At 46.2% G+C, this 24,132-nt stretch overlaps 1 protein-coding gene across 4 annotated transcripts in view; it reads left to right on the top strand.

Moving 5' to 3' along the window:
- Window positions 1-24,132, top strand: part of LOC144132332 (uncharacterized) — a 222,134-nt gene that overhangs the window by 23,474 nt on the left and 174,528 nt on the right. For 2 of the 4 annotated variants that reach the window (XM_077664655.1, XM_077664656.1), the window contains exons 5-9: window positions 4,520-4,701; window positions 8,564-8,793; window positions 14,232-14,311; window positions 15,417-15,497; window positions 20,545-20,583. In XM_077664655.1, the coding sequence (XP_077520781.1) occupies window positions 4,520-4,701; window positions 8,564-8,793; window positions 14,232-14,311; window positions 15,417-15,497; window positions 20,545-20,583 (612 nt within the window). The remainder of the gene's footprint in view (window positions 1-4,519; window positions 4,702-8,563; window positions 8,794-14,231; window positions 14,312-15,416; window positions 15,498-20,544; window positions 20,584-24,132) is intronic. The other 2 variants (XM_077664658.1, XM_077664657.1) reach the window with 1 other exon arrangement.

The raw sequence follows: 24,132 nt of genomic DNA on the forward strand, positions 1-24,132 counted from the left end.
TCTCACGGAACCAAAAGTTTGGCTAGACGAAGATTTCTCCCCGAAGGTTCTACATGCACGAAAAAAGCTGCGCGACTTTGCCAAAGCAAACATCAGAGAAAACGAGTGTTATTCTGTAAGATTTGGTAAGCTTCACATGAAAAATGGTGTTTACCGGTATGACTCGGCAACAGATAGCGTGAAAAAACTTCTTTCCAGGCACATGCCCCCTGAGAATTGACAGTCTACCGCAAAGAAAGCCAACCGTAACAAAACCACACCAATCTCCTTGGTCTTGGCAAACTTCCGCAGCATACATAACAAAGTAGACACACTTAAAGCTATTGCACATGTCTGCTCAGCTGATATCATCGTGGGTACGGAAACGTGGCTAACCGAAGTCGTTGCATGTCATGACATCGCGCTTCCATCATCGTTCGTTTTTTTTTAGGAAATGTAGGGCTGATTCTCGACGAGGAGGAGGGGTGCTCATTGCGATTAACAAAGACTTCCATGCATCTCTTACCCCTATCGACTCCCCCTTAGAGATAGTCTGGGTTTCTGCTCAACTTGGTCACGTGTTTTGCATTATAGGCGCCTGTTATGGGCCACCAAGTAGCCAACCTGAATTCATTGAACTTTTAAATGACGCTATCAAGCAGATCCTTTTAAAGCACCCGAATTGCCTCCTATTTTTAGCTGGTGACTTTAATTTTCCTGCGATTAACTGGATGACGCTAACTGTTGGCTCCGATAGTTACCGACAGGAGAATATTAACTTTCTTCATTTACTTCGATATCACGAGCTCACCCAAATTGTTCACGAGCCTACTCGCGGTAAACATATCCTGGACCTGATCCTAACAACCCATCCTGAGCTCTCAGACATCCACGTCTTGGAAGAAATAAGTGACCACAAAGTTGTGCACTGTTCTCTCCTACTTCCATGGACCAACAAAACAAAAACCAAAAAGCTTATCTACGACTACGCTTGTGCGGATGTTGAAAAAATGAGCCTGTTGCTGGAAACTTTCACAAATATCTTTCAGGCCAATTTTCATAACCGTACGACTAATGATAATTGGAATTTGTTTCACGACAAACTCAAAGAAATTGAAGATTTCTGCTTGCCAAAACGAATGATAAGCACACGAACTAATGATCCTTGGTTTACCACAGATGTCAACAGGGCACTAAGTAGAGAAAAAAGAGCATTTAGGAAAGCGGTTGGATCAGAGGAAGCTACAGACTGGGAAAACTATAAAAGCATTTCCAAAATAGCTGAAAAACAAATTTCTGAAGCAAAAAACAACTATTTTATTTTTACACTTCATAGTTTGATAAAAACCAACCCTAAGAAATTTTGGAACACTGTTAATCCTAAAAGCGCTAGTACGGTTCCTGTTCTTTTGGGAGTAAACGGCAGCACCCTAGCTATAGAACAGTGTGCAGAACAATTCAATAGCCCCTTCTCACAGGTTTTTACGGATGAATTGCCCATTTACAACCCACTGCTGCTTCCCGAGGCCAATATCCAGATTCCCTTTTCACCCATTCACATATCTGCGCTTGGCGTGGCTCGTGCAATTGAACGCCTACCTCACCACACTAGCCCAGGGCCCGGTGGCATCAACGCGAAACTGTTAAAAAATTACCTGCCAGCACACAGCTTTTCTACTATCGCTCATTTTCCAACAGTCACTCGATACGACATATGTGCCAGAAGATTGGAAGTCCGCTTATGCCATCCCGGTAATTAAATCTGGAGACAGATGCATTTCTAACAATTACAGGCCAGTTTCTCTAACCTCGATATGTTGCAAGGTGTTCGAACACATAATATACACTAACATTATGACTGATCTTAACCAGAACAACTTGGTTCATAACAACCAACATGGCTTCCGCAAACATTTTTCTTGTCAGACACAGTTATTTGAGTTAATAACGGACCTTCATCAAGCAATCGACTCTTCCCTCTACATTGACTCCATCGTTATTGATTTCTCTAAAGCCTTTGATCGCATGCCTCATAACCGCCTGATGATAAAGATACGCAACCTGCAGCTGGATCAACGTACTGCGCAGGGGATCAACGCATTTCTAACAAACAGCTTTCAGTCAGTTAAGTTAGAGAGCTTCTTATCAAGATGTACAGGTGTTGTTTCAGGAGTACCCCAGGGTTCGGTGCTGGGTTCACTGCTTTTCTTAATATATATTGATGACATCACGTCGAACATAACATCAACAACACCATTATTTGCAGATGACTGTGTAATTTACTGAGTAATATCGAGCCCTTGCGACATCATTGCTCTCCAGACTGATCTTGATGAGCTAACTCATTGGTGCGGCAGGTGGCAAATGGTAATTAACGCAGATAAAACTAAACATCTCAAGTTTACTTCTGCTGTTAACACAAGTCCCAATGCCGACACAGTTAATAATACTATCATTGAAACTGCAGCGTCGGTAAAATACCTCGGTGTTAATTTTAGCTCTAATTTATACTGGAGTTCTCATATTGAACTGATCACTACCAAAGCTTTAAAAAAACTTGGTCTTCTTAAACGCCGACCACACCAAGCCAACCAGGACACAAAACTACACGCATTCAACATGCTAATCAGGCCTGCAATAAAATACGCGTCAGTAATCTGGAACCCTTATTATACCTATTTTATTAACATGTTGGAATCTGTGCAAAACAAGGCTGCTCGATTCATTGTTTCCCGTTACTCTCGGTATCAAAGTGCAACAGCACTGAAAATATCGCTCCATCTCCCACCTCTGGTAATGCGCAGAAAATTCAGCCGTTTTTTCCATACTTTCTACCACAGCAACACACCATTTGCTAGTTCACATCTTCTCCCGGCACCGCACATATCTGCTCGTGTATATCGTATGAAGAAGACTAAACCCATTTTCGCTCGGACAGAACGACTCAAATACTCACCTTTGGTACAAGCTATTGAAGAGTGGAATTCGCTTCTTTCTAGCATTGCGGCTATCACTGGAACCTCATCATTTGGAACAGCTCTTTGGTCATACTTAAAAAATTTCAATGTAGAATGTTTTTTTTTTTCATTTGCTTCAGTGTGTGCGTGTTGGCCGTAACGTTCCATGAAATGGTAGATGCCATGTTTTGCAACTTCTGAAGGTGCGATTTTTGTTTTGTTTTGTGGGATTTGCTACATGGGCATTTTTTCAGTACCTGTTCCTAGCCATTTCCCCCTCCTCCTCCTATTCACTTGTACCTGGCTTCTTAACTTGTTTATTTCTGTCTTCAGCCGTTTATATGCTGTGTTGTATATTTGTCAAGTTTTCTTTGATGAATCCCCCCCTATGTAATGCCCGCATTGGGCCTTTAGGGTATTGAGATAAATATAAAAACAAATATAAGTTAACTGATAACCCCTCCTGCCTCGCCCCACATTATGTACGTAGTTCCCTGGTGCCTGCGCAGCTCAAAGCAGTAAGCATGCAATGACACAACTGCAAAGTCAGCAGTCAGTGGCAAATAAAAATAAAAGACGATAAAACGGTGCCGTCGAATGTGGCTTGGCTGACAGTGGCAAACCGAACATCGAGTGGTTCGGCAGTTTCGGATTCCGGTGGACACCGGATGTTTCACGAAGTTTGCTCTCGCAGCTTTAAGGGGCTGTGAAAGGGGGCCTCAACAAAGATGCGATGTTCCTAGGATGCTAAAGAATGCTGCTTCACAAATATCCTCCAGCAAGAATTTGATGCCTTTTGTGGAAGCAGAGTTATCCGTGGTCAAAGTTTGAACTTCGGCGTCTTCGCGTCTTTCCCTCTCCTCTCGTCATTTTTTGCATGCTGAAGTGTTGGCGCTCCTCCGCCGGCCCTTGCACTCGCCGCCTTCGCCGACTGCCGACACGTGCAAACAAATCCTAGCAGTCCGCTGCTGACGTAACGAGTGCTACATGACGTAAAGAGCGCGGATTCGGGTGAAAGCCCAGCACTGCAGGTCGCCGCTAGGTGCGGAAGTGGGAGTTTTGAAAATTGTATTGTAAAGTATCGGCTCCCTCTTGAGGTCTTTTACACGGCATGAATGCTCGTTGGCCTGTACTCTACATAATGCGAGCATTTTATGGACAACCTCAAACACCCTTTTCAGGGGCCCTTTAATCCGGTAAAGTATCTGCCAGCATGAGTGAGTTGAATAAACGGCGTGCAGTTCAAATTTTTTTTTATCTGAACCAATTTATTAGCGAATAAAATGACATTTTTTTTTTTTTACACATGGAGCTTCAAGTACCCCATCGGACATGGGCATCTGCAGGGGGGGGCCTCGCCAGGACATCTCATGAGGTCTTGGTGAGACCGAATTGGTCAACAATGTCAAGTGGGGATGGTGTGGGTGTAATATTTCATTTTCAGAGTTGGTCAGTGGCTGCATGGCTGGCACTTGGGGGGACCCCTGTGTGTCATCACTCCCTCATTTCAGTTTTGTGATGTTTTTACTGTGCCTGTCTGTTTTATTGCTGAACCAATGTGGAATTGGCCTTTGTATGTGCAGGCACCTGGAAGCACGTGTCAGCCAGCAGGTGGCACGAGGTGTTCTGGAGCAAGCGCATCAGCCGCACAACCTGTCTGGCACTATGGGGAGGGAGGATGTCCGGCCTGCCCTGGCGCCCTTGAAGGCACGGGGCAAACAAGGCATGGCACCTGTCACCCGCACGGGACCCCTGGCAAGGCCAGGTGAGCTGCATAGAGGGCTTTTGGGAGAGGCTATCGGCACCGTGCTTGAGGATGGCGACAGTGTGGCACTTTTGATGCCATCCCGACTGTGCTCACTGCAAGACAAAGGCCTCTCCCATATCTCTCCAATTAACCCTGTCTTGTGCCAGCTGCGGCCACTCTATCTTGGTCTCATCTGCCCACCTAACTTTCTGCCGCCCCCTGTTACGCTTGCCTTCTCTGGGAATCCAGTCTGTTAGTCTGTATGAGAGTAAAAAGGAAGTGAGCCATCCTGTTGTGCACTCCTTTTAAGGGTAGGGTATTCTGTCGAAGTCCTGGGGCAGTTTCCATCACTAAATATACGGAATACTTACGGTTGGCAGTGGAAACAAATTCCCTCTTCCAAAAAGTTGACATTCTAGCAGTTCCCCGTCGATTGGGCTGACAACGATTGACTTCTTGAGCGATTAAACCTAGGTTGTATGTTTTGGCTTGGCGCATGCGTGACGGTTAGTCGAAGGAATGTGCACAATAACCAGCCTTAACCTGTGCACGTTTTCCTCTTGTCCCTCGTCTTCCTTCGGCATGTCATGCCAACTGGCCCACCATTCAGCCTTGCTTCTAGCAGTTAAGAACATTTTAACAGTTGTTCCAATCTCCTCAGTTTGCTAACCTCAAGCACTCCGGTGCTGCATTTAAAAGCCTCTTTGCATTGACTACTACATCAAGCTACTATGCCTTGTCGTGAGTGTGCGTCGCAGTTGCTAAGAGTAAGCATTCCATATATTTAGTAGGGGTGTGCGAATATTGAAATTTTCGAATACGAATCGAATACGAATATGAAGAAAAAATGGCTTCGAATATCGAATATCTGTTCAGTACAAAAAAAATTTCAGGAAATGATGAGCAAGCAAACATTGTTGCCCTTATTTTTTTCAAAATAGTGTATGGTCTTTGCAACTAAAATAAACAAAACTGGACTGCCTCAGTACCATATATAAAAACATGATGTGCACAGAAATGTATACTACTTGATTAGACAGCATAACAGTATCCAAACTATAATGAGGTCATGCAAAACGAAATCCGTAAAATGACAAGACTGGCAACAAAAAAATAACATGATGACTATTAAACCTCATTCATTCAGAGTTCAAGGGACCGGAAGAAATGCCCGGCTCATCCGAAGGCCTCTGTTAATAAAATTGCCAGCCCCCCCACCCCAAAAAAAATGCTGCCGAAAATGCTGAAGACGCAGCAAGGCCTTATGAGGCGGCTCCATCGCGCTAACACCTGTAAGCCCATAACGAGCCACCTGTTTTGGAGTGCTGGAAGAATAACACAAATGCAAGCAAGGGGCCGGGGAACACACACTGGCGTTGGAGCAGCGAGGTGGTTTCTAAAAAGGAAAAAGAAATAAGCCACGCAGGCTGACATTTGAAGTTGCTGCAGGGCAACGGTGAAGCTCAGAAACTGAAGCTACACAGCCAGGCTGTTTTTTTTTCCCTAGCGACAGAGGCGTTCCGATTGTTGCCATGTCTGCTGTTACGCCTGCTAAAGAGAAGCGCCCCTACAGGAGGCTCCTGCGACATTCCGCAAGTAGGCTTTCCCGCATAGCGTAGTTTACGAAACAGGATGGCGGAGGTCACGCTCGGAGAGTTATGAAGGCGACAGGATGCATTCTTCGGATGTGGGCATTAAATATGTAACATATTACCGAAGGATTAAAAAAAAAGCGTGATTTCACGTTGGCGATTGCTCGAAGCGGGCTGTCGGCCATCTTGTTCGCAGCACGGGTGATAGGTGGGAAAGCCCACTCACTTGGGGAAATTCTCGCCAGGTGAAGCCTTGCGGCATCTGGATGCGGTCGGTCCGCGTGATAAACGACGGGAGAAGGAAGCGGGTAGGACCTCTGTATTGTTTTCCTGGAATTTTTAACTCGATTATCGGCTAATCTGCCCAGATACTGTGGTTCTGCCACGGTCGAATTTATGAAAGTATGCGCAGTATACGATCGCTGGCGAGTATTCGTGAATTTCCGAATATTGAAAAATTCCCGAATATCAATTTTGGAATACGAATATTCGCACACCCCTAGTGTCTAGTTATTGTAATCTACCCCATAACTTGGGCAGCGTACACTCTGCCCCTACAAAGGAGTGTGCCAGAGAACAGCCAACCCCTTTTCTACATGCAAGTTTATTTGCGTGTGCACAGGGCGGGGCTTGAGCGGAGGTTGTTGCCAGCCAGAGAGCTGGATGGGAAGGAAAGGCCACCGTTCACTGGCTGCACTCCTGAGGCATTAGGGGCTGGATTTACAACTGCTGGTCACTGTGCCAGCACTGGAGGCACCAGAGCACTGAAGTCATGGGAGTAGCATCAGCAGGTGGCCGTTTCAATGCCTTGAGCAAGGCCATTTCAGCCACACGCTGCACAGGAGAAATGTGCTGCAAAAGTACTTGCATGTGTGCGAGCAACCTGCAATGACATCTGCAGGCTAAAGGAATGTTGCTTGGTGGATGACTGAGCCAACTGCGAAAAAGTGTGTGCAGAATAGACTGTAGCAGGATACAGCAGTTGCTAAGAGTGGGCCAGGGTCCATGCCATCCTACGTTACTCTGCTGGCCAACCGCAACAGTAAATTAAATCGAATTTTTTATGTGTGACTCTATCTAAGCAGCCAGGGGCATCAAAATTTACCTTATAGTTTCATCTTGTGATTAGATTCTCTTTTAGGTAACGAGAAAAGCTTCAACAGAGCACTTTTTTTGTTGCAGAGGAATTCTGTGTGGCAGTTCTGAGTATGCATGTAGCTTCACTGCAGAGGTTGTATCTGACTATAGGGTCATTCCACGTCAAACGTCCCACACGTTGCGCTCGACCATCTCCAATTTGTTCAAAAAAATTCATGGAAACTTATCCTAATGTGCGTAATCAAAGCCTGAAGTACTTGTGCCGAAAAAAAATTTTTCGTTGGGTGAGGGCAGCTTGAATATTTAGAAAAGACGAGAAACCAGGCACTGCTCAATAATTTAAAAAATCAAATTTTTAGAAAACACTTCACAATTTTGTCATTGACATTTACAGATTCTGGCTTTCGATATAATTCAGAGCATGCAGCTTCATACAGTATAAGTATTTTTAAAAAATCAAAGAAAAGTATGAAAATGTACCATTTTTGTCATTTTTTTGTTTTAAATATCAGCTCGCTCTCGGAAATTTGGAAATAGCCATTTTGCTCCGCTGTATGTCTAGAACATACAAAAAATGTTGCAGGTGATGAAACTGCATACACAGAAGTAAAAAAACCACTAAAGTTGCAAAAAGTGCATTTTGAGCCAAAAACACCCTGAGGTGGTTTAGTTTCACCCTGATGTGGTCCATGTAAAAATGCAGCCAATAGTAGGTTACGTAGAAAAGTTTAATTCCTTTCATTTATGCAATTTTTATCGAGGTAATTTTTGTTCAAATCGAGAAAAGAATTTTTGAAGTTGAGCTCTCGCACCGCAAGTTGCGTAGTCTCTTTACGCCTCTTCACCACAGAGCACGACACTACTGACAGCCTGGCGACACGAAAGGATCCGGTGCGATCTATGAATGCACAGTAGAGAATAACCAGTTCCACACATAGCATAGGCGACGGAGGAGGAGTGCTTGTGCGGGAGGGATTTCTGAGGCTATCGCATTGTGCGGTTATGTGATGGTGAAAGAAAGTGGCCATGACATGCAAAGAGGACCCAGGCTGCTGAAGGGCTATGGCATCATACCCTTGTGGTGCAGCTTGAGCATCCCCTTAAGTTGTTTGGTATCTGAGTTGTGCAGTGCAACAGTGTTTGTGCGGGTGCATAGCGGGAGGCTTACAGAGTGTGGTTTGTGTGTGCAGCGGAGCAGCAGGCAGGTGGTGGCCTGGCTCTGGTGCGTGCCGGCCAGGCAGCCGGTAACCGGGGCCACACCAAAGTGCGCGTGTGTGCTGACGAGAATGCCCCGCCCGAGGACATTGCCCTGCTGTCCGTACCTGCAGCCCCCCTGGCGGCCTGCACCATCACCACTGCCAGCACCCAAGGTCACGGCAAGGAGAACAGCCGCTCGGCTGGACAGTGGGTAGGAGTGAAGGTCAGTCTGGACCAGGGGTCTTCCTGGAGAGGGCCACTTCTGGGGTCAAGGGGTCAAACCATTGCTTGACATGACTGCCTCTGCACTTGCATCCCACTTCCTGAGTGTTTGCAGGGGCTCTGCTCTGAAAACCACGGCTGAGGGACAGTGCATAAACTTGCTCAATCACTGCATCATTCTCTCGTCATGAGCACCTGAGCCAAATAACGTATACAGTAAACGCTCGTTAATTCGAACATCACGGGACCGGGAAAAAAGTTTGAATTATCCGATGTTATAATTATCGAATGGTCTCGAAAAAACTGACAAGAACCATTTGTATTATGGTGTATATTTACAGTATTTACTCACATAACAAACCCACCCACCCACGATTTTTGCCTAAGAATTTGAAAAAAAAAAAAGCGTCAGTCGTTAATGCTTTCTCAAGGTACACAGTGCATTTCTTGGCAGTGCGCCAACATGCTGCACAGCTGCAGTGATAACATCAGCGTGTTCACCCTTTGATGTTAGCTCTAGCAAGGGGGACAAGCGAACTTGGCGGCAGAGTGCCAGTGCTTGTCGGTTGTAATAATAATAATAATTGGTTTTTGGGGAAAGGAAATGGCGCAGTATCTGTCTCATATATCATTGGACACCTGAACAGCACCTGTTGCAGCAGCTGCAGCAGCAGCAGCAGCAGCAGCAGCAGTGCCGTAAGGGAAGGGATAAAGGAGGGAGTCATAGAAGAAAGGAAGAAAGAGGTGCTGTAGTGGAGGGCTGTGGAATAATTGCACTGATACCACGGGTGCCTTAGTGTTTTCCCTCTATAAAAACGCAGCCGCCGCGATCGGGTTCGAACCCAGGAACTCGGGATCAGTAGCCGAGTGCCCTAACCAATAACAATAGCCGCCAGGATTTAGAAACGACGTGCTTCCATACGCTGAATAAAATGCTGAAAAGAACAGCTGTGCATTTACAATTAAGCTATTATTTATTCAATGACGACAAAGAAGACGAATTATTCTTTGTGACCCCTTTCTGAACCAAAATAGTTAACCTGTTTGAACCTCCCGCTCTTCCTGACTTCAACTGATGCGTAGTGGCTAAGCCTAGCACCTTTGAAAATCCAGAAGCATCCTGAAAATCTGTCACGTTTCATTGCTAAAATTTTGTGCTACGGGCATCTTCAGACAAAGCGAAAGCTTCGTACGAGTTTTGTTTGCTGTGAACATGAGGCACAGTGTAGCGGCAACGAAGAGTTCGTGGTGAAGCGAGAGGCTGCTTCGGCAGGCGTGGCCATGTTGTAGAAGCGGGCGGAAGTCAGACGTGGTCGTGCCCTGATTGGTGCGCGCTGATAGCCCGCTTTGGCCGCTTCCGGCCAGCAGCTCACCACCGGGCGATGCTGCGTGCTTCTGTTGGCGACTGATGGGTAGAAGGATGGATGACATTCGCAAAAAAAAAAAAAAGTTTTTCGCACTAATTTGTAGTGCCCGTCCGAAGTCATAGCCTTTCATATGTGTTGGTTGGGACTGTGCCGACAGTACTTATCTGCATTTGCGAATTAACAGGGCTCGATTTAACGAGTATTTAGTTGCGAGTTTTGGAGGCTGCGCGGAAATGAGGGCAGGCAGCCGTCATTGACGTCGCCAACCCCTACCCTCGAATTTCGTAAAATTCGCTTCCTAGCATGCTAAGAATCCGCCAAAAACGCGCTGCAGATAACCCACAGGAAAAGCCTGTATTTGCGATTAAAATGATTCTGCCCTTTCTTCGCCAGCAGCAACGGCGTTACGCGCATCATGTGGCGAGCCGCCCCAGCATGTCCATCGCTCCGACCACCTCGTGGGTGACGAGAACGATGCACTCGTCTTGAGTTTTGGTTTTTCTGTCATCATCATCCTTAAGTGACCCAAGCACACCGCAGATATGACGTTGCGTTCTGCTGCTGTCACCGCTACGACCTCGAGGCTGTCGACGACGACCTCGCAACAGGCCGTGCTGTCAACCCCCTCTCTGCCTCGCATTTCATGTCGGCGAGAACGAGGAGAATGTCTTCCAATCACCAACCAATGAAATGAAATCAGGTCAACCGTGCTCCTTGTTTTCTGCGCCACAATAAAGTGCGAATTTGTGTCTTTTGCACATATGCGCATCGAATCGAGGTTGTCAGGTGTGAAGCGAGCGATGGGCTTCACAGCTGACGGGTATGCCAATGGCACTGACCTTCAAGTCCTTTTACTAAGCTTTGAGCATCCGTAAATGAGATGAACTCTGTGCGTCACATTCGGCGCTGATTCGCCGATTTTGGACGACATAGAGCCGCGGGCTGGCCTGGCAGACAGCCAAGGCTATGCAGACGCTCGTGCCAGCCTTGCCCAGACTGCCCCAGATGGCACAGCGGGTGCCGCGCTCACCACTATGATCGTCGTCATATTTACGTCTACCATGTGCTTTGTATGTGAGAGCAGTGCAGTGGCCATATATTATGAATGCTTTCCGATACGCGCTTCGGCATGCACTCCGCTGATCCACTCGCACCCGCGATATTTTTCTGCAGGTTCGTTTCCAGCCAGCAATGAAATTTCGTTGCATTGAAAGTGCGCGAGAATCTACTTCATTACATTGAGACTAAAAATACATGGTCTTCTATGGACCTGAAGTTATGAAAATTTGAATATTGCGTTATATCAAGGATTTCATTATATTGAAGTTCGTTACATCAAGGTTTAACTGTAATGACGGAAATGGCAGAACCTGTTGCCACAATCACGCATGCACACCGCGTCTAGTGCGGCCGCGGACACCTGACAATAGTACTGATCTGGGCACCACGCTTCCATTTACATGCTCGCGGCAACAGACGCAAGCATGTACAGACCGGTTCCGGCATATGCGCGGGAGCGCAGGCACGCGACACGGAGTCGGGGCTTTGGTTACGCGCTTGCCGCATTGCGATCGGAGAGTACGAAGCAAGAGTTTCAGAAACGTTATTCGCTCGGGACGAATACTTCGAGATTTCGAAAACCAAACATTCAGTTCGAATTGAATATTGAATACTTTATTATTACTGGACTGAATATTCGAAATTATCGAATAATCGCATGAGGCCCCTGAGTGCTGGTCTTAATTGCGATTGCATTGTTGTGCAGCTATTGCCTTTAAGCGAAGACTCCATGAACACCTGCTAGTGAGTGTGCAGGGTTCTTCATTAGGGGTAGCCATGTTTCACCGTAGCACTGTCCCCCTCCCATCACCTTCCCATCCCCCTCCCACCCAGGCTCCTATGGTCGAAGCGCAGGGCAAAGATGACGTATGGTTGTAAAAAGTTTATTTCAGTGTGATGGTATTGTAACTTGTACAAAACATTTTGGAGCAGTAGGCTTTATTAGTATATTGTGAGGAAACTTGCGTGGCCATAACCCTGCACTTTAAATGAAGGGACAGGTCCGAAAGAGTAAATGCATGGGGGAAGCTTGGCACCTCTATTAAAGGACTGGGGGGAAGGGCCTGTGCGCACGCTGCGCGCCCAGTGCCGTCCTGTGTCAGGCATCTGAAAGGGGCACCCGTCATAATGCGCCTTGTGCTAGCTTCCTCTCGTGCTGGCATCATCGCGCTTGATTTGCGAATTTCACGTGGATAAGAGTGGCTGCGGCACCTGCAGTCTAACTCGTTCCGCGGAGATGAAGAGAACCGCGCGCCCTCCGATTAGAGCGCGATCCGTGCCCGCTATGGCGATCAGATTCCGCAGGGAGCCACTGCGCATGCGCAGATCGCCATGTGGACGTTACAAGGCGCCGGTGCCAGCCAGCTGTTCGCACCCCTCCCCCATCGGGACCAATCAGCACGTGCGCACTAGCGATGCACGGAAGCTGTGCGGCTACCGAGCGTGGTTACGGCGCGTGTGCACTGCGGGTAGCGTGGCCGCGGACACCTGGCAAGTACAGATCTGGGCACCACGTTTCCGTCAGCTCACATCTGTTGCTGCGAGCATGTGCAGACTGGTCCCGGCATGTGCTCGGGAGCGCAGGCACGCACCGTGAAGTCGGGGCTTTGGATATGCGCATGCCACGTTGTGATCCCGGAGTACAAAGCAAGAGTTACAGAGACATTATTCGCTCGGGATGAATGCTTTGAGATTTTGAATACCAAACATTCGGTTCGTACCGAATATCGAATAATTTACTATTCGACCAAATATTCGAAATTATCAAATATTTGCACATGCGTAGTGCAGCTAAAGGTGTTTGTTGTATCTGAGACGCAGTGTCGTCAACATAGATATCTGAGACGCAGTGTCGTCAACATAGATTGATGGTAGCGCCGCCCTCATTTGTAATGATGGAGAGTTCGGTATGACTGTAGTCATTATAAGTAGGCTCGACTGTATATCAGTAGCATAGCTCTGCATGGTAGGTCTCTGTATACAGCTCCATTTCAATCATAGGCTAAAAATTCAGCTTTATCTTTTCTAAATGTTTGTTAATTGTAACTAGAAAGAATGAAGTAATACTCAGACTTCTTTTATGCGCACAGAAAGACGACACAAAAAGACAAGGTAGACAGGAAGGAGCGCGAACTTTCAACTGTTTTATTCCAGAAAAAGTACATGACATTTATACCAAAAAGAATGGATAGTTATCAGAGCCACGTGCTGGCTAGAACCCGGGAAAAGCACACAGAAGGCACCGGTGACTCACCTCATATGTAATTTATCTAAAAAAGCAAAATCTTTTTCATATATTGTCACAGATGGTGCACTGACACATGAACTACCGCTTTTTCTTATATGGTAGGCTTCAGCCAATTCTCGCGCAAGCGTGTCACTACTCCTGCACAAGATGCTGGTGCCTTGGAGCGTTGCATCACACAGTTTTTTTGCTTTCTGTTTTATGTCGTTATCTTTTCCACACTCACTGATGTGCGCCGGCTGGTGCGAACCGGTACCGTTCTTCAAAGACAAACTGTGTTCCCTTAGCCGCTCATTAACACATCGGCCCGACTGCCCTTGTCTTTTTGTGTCGTCTTTCTGTGCGCATAAAAGAAGTCTGAGTATGAACCAACTAGCCCCACAACGTATATTTATGAAGTAATACATTTTCAGGATCTGAATTACTCTGACAAAATGATAGCTGATTAAAAAATTTTGTGATTTTGGTATGTTTTTCGGGAATTAATTTGTGGGAAAAGGGTTAAAATATGCGATCCCTAGCAGTTTCGTGTAATTGGATGAATATACATGTTGCAGTGCTGGTGCGGTCTGGAGGCCAGGTTGCAAGTGTTGAGTGTACTTATGCTGTGTGACCTGTTCACAGAGGGCTGTGAGGGTCAAGTTCACTTTGCCGCTTGTAAACCCAAACAAGCGGCAGAAGCTTCTCCTGTGTGCATTGAGTGTTCTTGCCCATGTGGGCGAAACCAGGCCAGTGCGGCAACAGCAGCCTCTGATGTGTCTGTCCCAGGCAAAGCAGCGACTGGCGGTGGTTCCTGGCCAGCCCAGCTTCGAGATCCCTGAGGATGAAGGTGGACAGCCTGCTCACTGGTGAGAATGTTTTTCCTCGTGTCTCCCAGTTACTGCACCTTTGTGGGGATGCTCGTGACGCTAGAAATTCAGAAAAGAAATGGTCATTGGTACTGGTGGCACCATCTGTCTCCAAGAAAATGGCTGAGGATGAGCAACCCTGTTCACAGTCTTGAGAAATATATTTACAGTCAAACCCAGTTAGTATAACAATATTGAAGTGCCATGGAAACCCATCTTTGTGACCGATAATTGTTATAACTGGGTTGTGCCAAAAAAAAAAATTAAAAACTTTAGAGTATTTATTGACAGGAAAAGCCCAAGGGGTTGATTGGTTTAATGCCTGTATAAGCTCGTTAATTCGAACTTCAGGGGATGGAAAAATGCTCAAATTATGGAATGATCCTTAAAAAGTAACAAGAACTGATTGCATCACGTTAAATTTGTTTGGTGAAAGACTGGACAATAGTTGCTTGCTTTTGAGATGAGAACGGCGCGACAATTTTTTTTCCGCATTTTCAAATGCTTTATTGCATGCATATTGTTGGTAGCTTCGAAGCAGAACAGCAGCTTGGGCTTGTTGGTTTTCCATCCTGATGTTAACAGCGCAGAATGTAAACGGGACACGAGAAGAGAAGCACACACACCAACTAGCCCAAGCTGCTGTTCTGGCTAACTACATTTCTTGTACAGCGCTTGTGTATGCTTTCAAGCCTGCTATCCGGAAGCAATTCTTATGGGAAATCCAAGGAGCTTGCAGAACAATGGGTACAGTGACAGCCGACAACAGAAAAACAATGCTGCCAACGCGCGTGCACTGCACGGACTGATTGGGAGTGTGCATGGTGCATGTGGCCAATGCAGCAACGCAACAGCTCGCCTTAATGTAATGACGCCCCTGCCCTTGGAACACGTGAAATCTGCGAAATGGCGATCTGCGAAGTTAGCGAAGAACAGGGAATGATGGGACAACATGCGTGTTGTTGGTGCCACCCATAGTGCAGAATGCTAAAACAAACTTGCTGGCGCGTTTTCTTTCCGCGAGTGGCGCACCCCTCAGAAGCTTTCATAATGGGTGCTCCACCAAGGCTCCCTACTTTCTTCTCTGCATGGGCCTTTTGCACAGGGGAACGTATCTGGCATTTCTCCTGCCTGCATCTCCACGACAAGCAAGTATCCTCGGCACACCTGGTGGCTGTGTCTCCGAGTGCGTGGTTACGTGTTCTTTCACTTTCGCAGCGTCGGCTAGGTCTGTCGGTCGGCTCCACATGCGTGCGCTTGTGTGTTGTAAGCGTGGTTTTGCTGGTGCGGTTGTAGCATTTCCATGTTTTTGTTCCTTTCATAGTCAACACTCAATGACTAGATTTAATTGTTATAACCAATAATGTGCTATGACATCATTGCTATAACCGGTTTATTTTACCATAGAACACATAGTAAAGCTGATGGTGCTGCTATTTACCATTGTTATATCTGATATATTGTTATAACCAGTATTGTTATAACTTGGTTTGACTGCATATTTTTTGCTAGTTGGTATAAAAAAGCTATCCTGTTTACATTTTGAAAGACAGTTAATTCGTCTGAAACGACAAAATCAGTGCCAGGCACAGCACACTGAGAAAAAGCTGAGAGTTTGCAGCGTGCACAGTTGTGTACAAAGCACATTGTAGGGTTAAGGGGGGAGGCTACTCTTAAAGAAAAAAATTTTGTTTCTGCACCAAATTTAATCAAATTGCACACCCATGACTAGTTTTTCATGCTGATTCCAAAAATGTCATTGGTTTCATGATAGGATAATTAGTTATTGAGATACACTTAATTACACCCTTCTCACTAATAAGAACAATTAAGAGAAAAACACATTATAAAAGTTTATAAATTGCACTTGGTTGGGTTCTAGAAACAGAAATGAATAAAATGTTGGAAACAGTTTTTTAATTTTACTATCATAAGTAGTTTTTAAAGACATTGAAACTCAAGGTACAAATAGTGCCTAACTTGCAATCAAAAACTAGAGCAAATTAAAAAATTTCTGAACCTTAATTACAAATTCTACTCCCAACATTTTGTAGACTACACATATGGCTACTTGCTAAAAAAGGAATTATGGTTCTATCTGCCATAGCTGCTGAGATATGCTAGTTTGGGACATGCTAAGAGTCCAAAATTTCCATTTTGAGAAAAACAGCAAAAACAAACGAAGTGGTGTTTATGGCAAAGTACTTCAAATTTATTTATATACTGGCATCAGCAGACACTTAATAACCTCCTGGAAGGTAGTCTGTCTGACCAGAGTTATTAAAATGGCGCTTTTTGAGTTGAGCGCTGAAGATTTTCTGCAGATTTGCGCTTCTGCACAGATGCTGTTTTTCTTTGATGATCTTTTTCCCGCATACGCTTGGTTGTCTGGGGGCTAGGCGTTAGGCTGAGCTCTTGCAGTATACAGGCAGCAGTTCTTTGACTCCCTGCATTGAATTTCATCACTGCTTCAGCCACAGCAGCCTGCACTGTGAAGAGAGAGGCATGCCTTTCCTTTCGAGCAAGGGACCATATCATCGAGTGCAAGCTCTCATTGTTGTTTTGAGTCTTGCCTCGTTGGCATCGTTCTAGCAGCCTCCTGTCTGAAAGCCTTTGATATACAGGCAGTAAGGCATTGCAGACATGAAGAGGTAGACTGTACCGGTGAGGTGGCATTGCTTCGCCTCTGGCCTCTGCTGCATTCTGCCGGCACCAAGAATTGGGCCTGTTGGACAGAGGCTGTGGTTTGAAGTGGAGTCGTTAGACGTCACATGATGGTAGGTGGCCATCACAGCTTTATGCGTGGCCTCCACATCACCTATATGGGATTTGAGTGCCCACGAATAATATGAGCTCAATTTTGTGATTAAATCTTGCGTGAGCTTGCCTCTCCCACCAAGTGATTCTCCAGCAGCACCTTTCTGTTTGGTAACCATGTTGCGCAAAGCAGTGCCCATGCGTTTCTGCACACGGTTTACACAATCCTCCTTATGGATTTCAATATATCCATAGACTTCAGCTTCTTGCAAAGCAGGGAACGTGCGACTGTCCCCGTCAGACAGCACTGTAGTATAACGGAGCTTGTGTTGCTGCAGGGAACGCTGAAATAAAATGAGGGCAGCCTCAACCTCCATTTCACCAGCCTTCTTGCTTGTGTTTTTTTGGCAGATGTGGCTCTGCTTCCACGATGGGTACGTTGGGTCGTCTTCTTTGGGGCCCTGCTCACAGCCGGCGCAAAAATTGCTGAGAACAACAAAGTCAAGAACAAGCCCAGTGAACAGTTCAATCACAGTTCCGACGCCGATGTGCGACGAATGCCCGCGTGTCATCCATGAGCCGTCGAATGACACCGCAATGTTGCCCGGATTCCCGAAATTCAACTCTGTATAAACTTCCCGAACTGCTCGCGCACAGTCGGAAGTCAACTTCTGAGCCGCACGGTCCACCGCGGGCGTCAACTTTGTCTTGACGTATTTCTGCCAAGTTTTCGAATGGAGACCGCGGTGCGATATATTCATCACCGAAAATATATCATTCAACGCGGCACGCCGGTTACCTGTTGACTGCATTGCGCGTGCGGCGAGAATGTTCACCACGAACGGGCTCACTGTCTGGTCGGTCTCCACACGCGGCGAACTCCATCGAGATGACACGTCGCCACAGTTCTCGCATGTCAGGGTCAATTTAACGGCGAGGCCATACTCTCTGTCAGATTTTTCAATCAACACGTCGCCGTTGCATACTTTGCACTTCACTGACGCGAGCATCTCGTTCACCAAGCGCAAGCTGGCGATGGAGAAGGTGTCGCCGGGTGGGGCAGTTGCGGCGTCTCCCATTGCACCGAAGAATGCTGCCTTTCGCTCTGTTGCTGCCGCTGATGCCATCTCCTGAAGTTTCTCCTGGGCTTTTTTGTCCCTTTCTTCTATCTCGGAAGGTTGCAGCATTCGGGTATCGCGACGAACACGGCCGCTGCCCGAAGAGGCTTCCGCGACCGGCGGCGCCGTTAGGCCTAGCTCGGTCGGCACCTCCCGATCCGCTGGCGGAGGCGTACCCACGGTGCCTGTGGTGTCCGCGGTGCTCGAGGTGACCGTGGCGCTCTTCTTGAGGTTGTTAATGAGCGATTTTTTTCTCTTTTTTTCATATCTGTGCGTCGTGATGAACTTTGGCGCCGGTGTTGACATCGTCGCGAGATGCACCAGCGAACACACCTTGACAAAATGGCTACCGCTTGGGCTCAACAGACGCTTCCAGCAGACGACACGAGGCCCTTCATCCAATCAGATAGCAGCTTTCAGTCACGTGCACCGACTAGCGAATAGCATCGCGCGTTGCGACTGCTTTTTGGCGGCATTTTCTCCCTCATACAATAAGCATAAAGGAGCAGGAACTGCGCGAAATTTAAAACGAAAAGCAGCTCTTCCAAGCGAGACCAAGATGGCCGCGATCGCTGCAGTGAAACGATAATAGCATGTCTCGGAAAAAGCCCCATTATTGCGCGAAAATTTGCCAAGAGCGAGCTCGGATCGAAGTTTTATACTCTTTTTACAGCCCAAATATTGGCTCTAGAGATTAGAAAATTCACAGGGTGGTAGAGAAACAGCTGCAGATTTCGAAAATTACATTTTTGAAAAATCGATTTTTTCCGCCTCTAAGAGCCGTCTCCCCCCTTAAAGGGCAACTCCGATGGTTTTTTTAAAATGTCATAACACGTTTAAAATCCTTGGATCCAGATCTGAAGCTCCGGCTTCCATCTGGCCTACCACGACTTGAAGCAACTTTGCTGTGTCGCCTCTAGCTTGGTGTAGCTTTCACCAACCATTACTGTTTCTTAATCGATATGGCTGACAGCCCTGCATGTGCCATCTGCTGGTGTGATGAGACTATAGCCCACATTCTTTGTAAATGAATGCCCGGCCTACAGTGCCGAAATGGAGTCTCTCTGCCGTGCGCTGGAGCGTTTAGAACCAGTCCCACTGACGGAAACGAAGACTCTTGGCCACTGGCCGCGGCGATCGTCGGCGGTGAAGACCTCCAAGGCACTGCTGCGCTTCTTGAGGACTTCTGGCCTGCACGATAGGCTGTGACTTTACCGAACGCTGTGACTTTGCATAGTGACTTCAATTTTCTGCTACTCTCTTTTCTCTTTCATTTTCTTTATCCCCTCACCCCTTTCCCCCCGTGTAAGGTAGCAAACCAGCTATTCTTCCGGTTAACCTCCCTTTCTTTCCTCTTCCTCCTTGTCCACCTCTGATGATTTCTTGAACATTTGGAGTTGATAATCACACTACAATCCTCACTCTGATGCACAAAACTGTTTTTCAAAATACCGCATAGAAATATTTTAAAAGAACAAACCAGAATACCAAAACCGAAACTGGGCTTCAGCCAAACAATGACGTCGCGGCAGACTGACCATGATGTCACGGGTACTGTCACAAAACCTATTGTGTATGTTGATTGGCTAAAGTGGCGACTGTAAGTGACAGCTGGAGTCATTATTTGTCTGAAATGACCAAAAGTAAGCTTGAAATTTTGTCCTTCAGCAAATGCAGAGCGAATATCGACAGGCGTGCATCCACTGAAGTCACACGTGCAAAGCTGTTGACAGAAATTTCCATGACTGAAGCCGTGACCTGGACAATTTTAAACTTTAATTAGAACTGCAACAAAACACTGCCCGACTGCAAAATTTGGCACAGCAGACCAGAAAACTGTGGAGAAAATACCCTGAGAGTTTCATTAAAATCCGAGGAGGTAGAAAAATTGTCGGGGTTGTCGTTTAAAAAGACGCTGAGGAGGACAACTCAAGTCCAATTATTGTCCTCAATAAAAATGAATTCTCTGGCAATTTCTGTGTATGTTGATGGTTATCTGCAGCAAGATATGGGGTTATTTCTGGCAACATTGTATTTAAATCTTCCCGCCAGTGGATTCAAACTTGTGATGTCTGCCTTGTGTAAAGGAAAATGGCTAGTGCCATGGCGCTCCTTGGCCAAAGTTGCCCTTAGTAATTAAAATTCATCAGTGCTCACTGTAGAACACAGGCTCCTGCTCGCTGTTCACGACAGTCCTGCTCATTGCAGCAGTCTAGGAAACGCAGCTGGTGCTGATGTTATGACCTGGAACTTGTTGCAGTCTTGTGTGCCCTCTGGTATGCTCTGACAGCTTTTAGCTCGTGCACGGTGTTTACTTTGAGCTCTAACATTTCCCTGTCTGTGTGCCTGTTTTTGCAGCACTCCGGTGTTGGTTCCAGGCTCCGGCACAGCACTCAGGTGAGCTCTCGGACGTGTCTGACATTCGTCATTTTGTCACCCTGGTGCTTGGATTCTGGGTCGGTGTGATATCGTTCCCAAATTGATTTCATTTTTTAATTTTCCCTCCTTCGCCACTGCCTGAAGCGATGCCATGCCCTAGGCTTCAGCCAGTAACCAAGAGCGAATGTGGGGCATGGCGTCACCAAGCCCAGTGTGGAAGGGTGGGAAATTCAAAAATGGCATGAAATTGGTTTGGGAAATGTTATATTATACAGTCGCCGACCGATTTATCGGACTCAGCAGAGCCCGGAAAATGGTCTCAATAATCGAACAGTCTGAAAAACCCGCGAACCTCAAAAAAAAAAACGTCTGTGCAAAAAGCAGCTTTTGAAATCGTGAAAATCGTTGGTCCCTATGTTCCGCCTACAAGCAATATCAGACTGTATCTTAGCCGCAGTCATACTTTCGTCATGTGCGCACTCTCTCGTGTCACAATACCAGACAGTGCGACGTGGCGGCTAGTCATGCTGCAATCTAATGCACCTGCCATGTGAAGCAAGAACAGTCAGTTTGCATGGGGCAACGACGCTCGTGAAGACCGAGAGGTAACCTACAGGAAGACGCGAGTGGAAGAGAGCACCTCCGAATACACTCCCCTTCCCCACTCTACCGCATTTGCTGACCCGCACCTCGAAAGGCGTTGTTAAAGCCGCGGCAGACGCTGCAGCTGTCTCGCTGTACCGTTTTCAGGAAAGAGTCGTTATCTCGTATCGCAATGATGGAGAACAAGTAACCAAGTATATTCAAGCCAGTCCATCTGATTCACTCCTTCAATGCCCGTCAATTCCATTTAAATCCAAAAACGTGCCTTTCAAGGCGGCGGAGAACGGGTTGGTTGTGACAGCGATGCCCGCTCGTGTCTATTTTAGGCCGAAATAATGAACTTTCAGTTGAACAGCGATTTCCACACTATTGCTAATGTCTATTTTAGTTTGAAAAATCAGACTTTTAGACTACACATAGTCCGACATATTGTCACGGCTTGCTTGACGTAGAGGCTGGTGGCGAGCACAGGTACAATATCAGTCGTGAAATGAAAATGTACATGTTTCTATGAGGTGCAGGACAGTTGCTCAGCGAAGTTCGAAATATCGCGCAAGTCAGAATTATTGGAGTCTGAAAAATCAGTCGGATACTATACTGATCCTGGATCGCCCAGACCGGGTGCACACACTTGCGTACTGCTGCCATCGACCAGTACTTCGATTTTCCATGGTCCTGTGCTTGTAAAACATGCGCTACACTGAAATGCTATGGAGGAAGCAGGACCTTCAGGTGACCAGGCCACCTTGAGGTTCACTGCATTTTCAGCATTTTTTTTTTCGGGGACGTGGGGCATTTTATACATCGACTTTCTCATAATCGGAGCATTTCTTTTGGTCCTTTCAAATCTGAGTTAATGAGGTTTTACTGGTCATCATGTTATTTTTAGCTGCCAGATGTATAGTTTCGTACATTTCATTTTGCATGATCACATTACAGGTTGCATAGTGTTATGCTGTTAATCAAGTAGGATACATCTCTGTGCATATCTTGTTTTTATATGGTGCCGAGTCAGTCTAGCTTTTGTTTTTTTTTTTCAGCTGAAAAGACCTACCCTATTTTGAAATGGGATGGGTTAACAACATTTGCCATCTTTTTATGATTATTTTTTCTTGCTGAAGAGATATTCGATATTTAAAGCCATTTTTTCTTCATATTCATATTCAATATTTGCACACCCTTAAAGGGTGCATTTCTGATGAGACGAAATTCCTGCAGAGTGAATTGCGTATGGTGTCTTGCTGTGCTCTCTGGCAGCTGGTATGTCTAAGGACTGCGTTCCTTCAGAGTGTCACCCACGGAGTGTCCAAGGGTAAGCAGTGACAGGCACAACCCTCCAGAGTAAACGCTTGGGTTAACCCTGGGAGATGTGGCAGTTTAGGGAAATCAGTCTATCCTACCACTGTTGCAGAACACATTTTGGTTATTTGTTGCTTCCTTGAAGGAGTGCCAAATTTTGGCTGCTTTTTCTTTGCAGTGGTGCACTGCACATCAGTACTATCAACACCACAGGAAATTCACATTTAGCTGTTGTAGGATTGTTATAGCCCTACATTATGCTGTGGAATCTACAGTGTCAAACCTTAACTACTTAGTGAATTATATTAGTTGCCACCTGCCACAGCTGGGAGGTGGCGTAGTGTGGAGGAAATGTTCCTCTCCCCCTTTAATGGAGGGCTTTCGCTGATTAATGCGCTGAGCCAGTGAGCTTAACTCTACAAATTATTTCCTCTCATGTTTTTTCAACTGCTAAACAGTAGTTATGATTTCTTAAATCAGTTTAGACGACTTTAAGGTCTCATAAATCATGAAATAAAGGCCATTTAATAGCTGGTTCTTCATTTGTTGTCCTGCCGGCTCTTGGGGTAGGCTTGCATAAGTGTTGGAGTGCATTGAGACAATGAATCAGCAATTATATTGTAGCTTTTCAGTCTCGCGTCATCTCATTGTCTCAACTCATCTCTGGCATCATTGCCACTGTTCAGCTGCTGAATCTGAAAGTACATAGTGCAAAAAATTGCACCATGATTCACGTATACAATGCCTTATGTAACTTTCCAAAGATGAAAGCATTAATCTAAAAAATTTGGTCTTGCTACTCCTGTAATGTGTGGGACACAAAAAATCTACAGGTAATCCACACTACAGTGAGTGAGTGTTAAGGAATTTCCTGCATGTGTGTGCATGCATGGTGTTCTGTGGATCAACTAGTTGTGTTATAATTGTGTTTTACAGTCGAGTCCACCTATAGCAATATTCAAGTGCCACGAAAATTCCATTGTTATAACCGATAATTGTTATAAATGGGTTGCATGAAAAAAAGCATCACAACTGCAAAAAGGGGTCATGGACGGCAAGTGACATGCACACTCCGTCGAGGCATCGTTTTGGTGGCCCCGAAAGGGGCCTTGTAAAAAATGCGAGAAGGTTGGTTTCCGCGGCTGCCTCTCAGCTTGAGAAATCCCAAAGAACCACTGGGGTGAAATTGCCACAAGCATCTCGCAACGTACTTCTCACTGGCTTGCACGAAAAAACCCCATGTCAGTCAGCCTTGCTTGCCTCACGCGAAGCTTGCAGACATCCTTCTCCCCGCCACCTGGCTGGAAGTCCACATCGTTAATAAGCAGAGCAAACTGCTTCGCCTTTGTGAGCAGAATCAGCCCAGTGATAGGCAAGTTCTGGGCACGGGCACCAAGAAACCACTCGTAGACAGCCTCCTCCACCTCCTTATAGGCACCTTGTCGAACGCATTTGCGCCCACTGTCAAGTGAGCACGTTTCTTTGTCGAACTTCTCAGCGGAGCGGAGGATCGTCGAGACCGTCGGTTGCAGTAGTGCATACTTCTTAACCAAGTCACACATTATCTTACCGTCTTTGTAGTCCTACACAATACTACACTTGCGTCTACAAATCGATAGCCGTGCGCTTTCTTTTCACCGGCAATGTCGTCCGATGATCAGCAGG

The sequence above is a fragment of the Amblyomma americanum genome, chromosome 5 (genome assembly GCF_052857255.1).
Source record: "Amblyomma americanum isolate KBUSLIRL-KWMA chromosome 5, ASM5285725v1, whole genome shotgun sequence".
Classification (NCBI taxonomy): domain Eukaryota; kingdom Metazoa; phylum Arthropoda; class Arachnida; order Ixodida; family Ixodidae; genus Amblyomma; species Amblyomma americanum.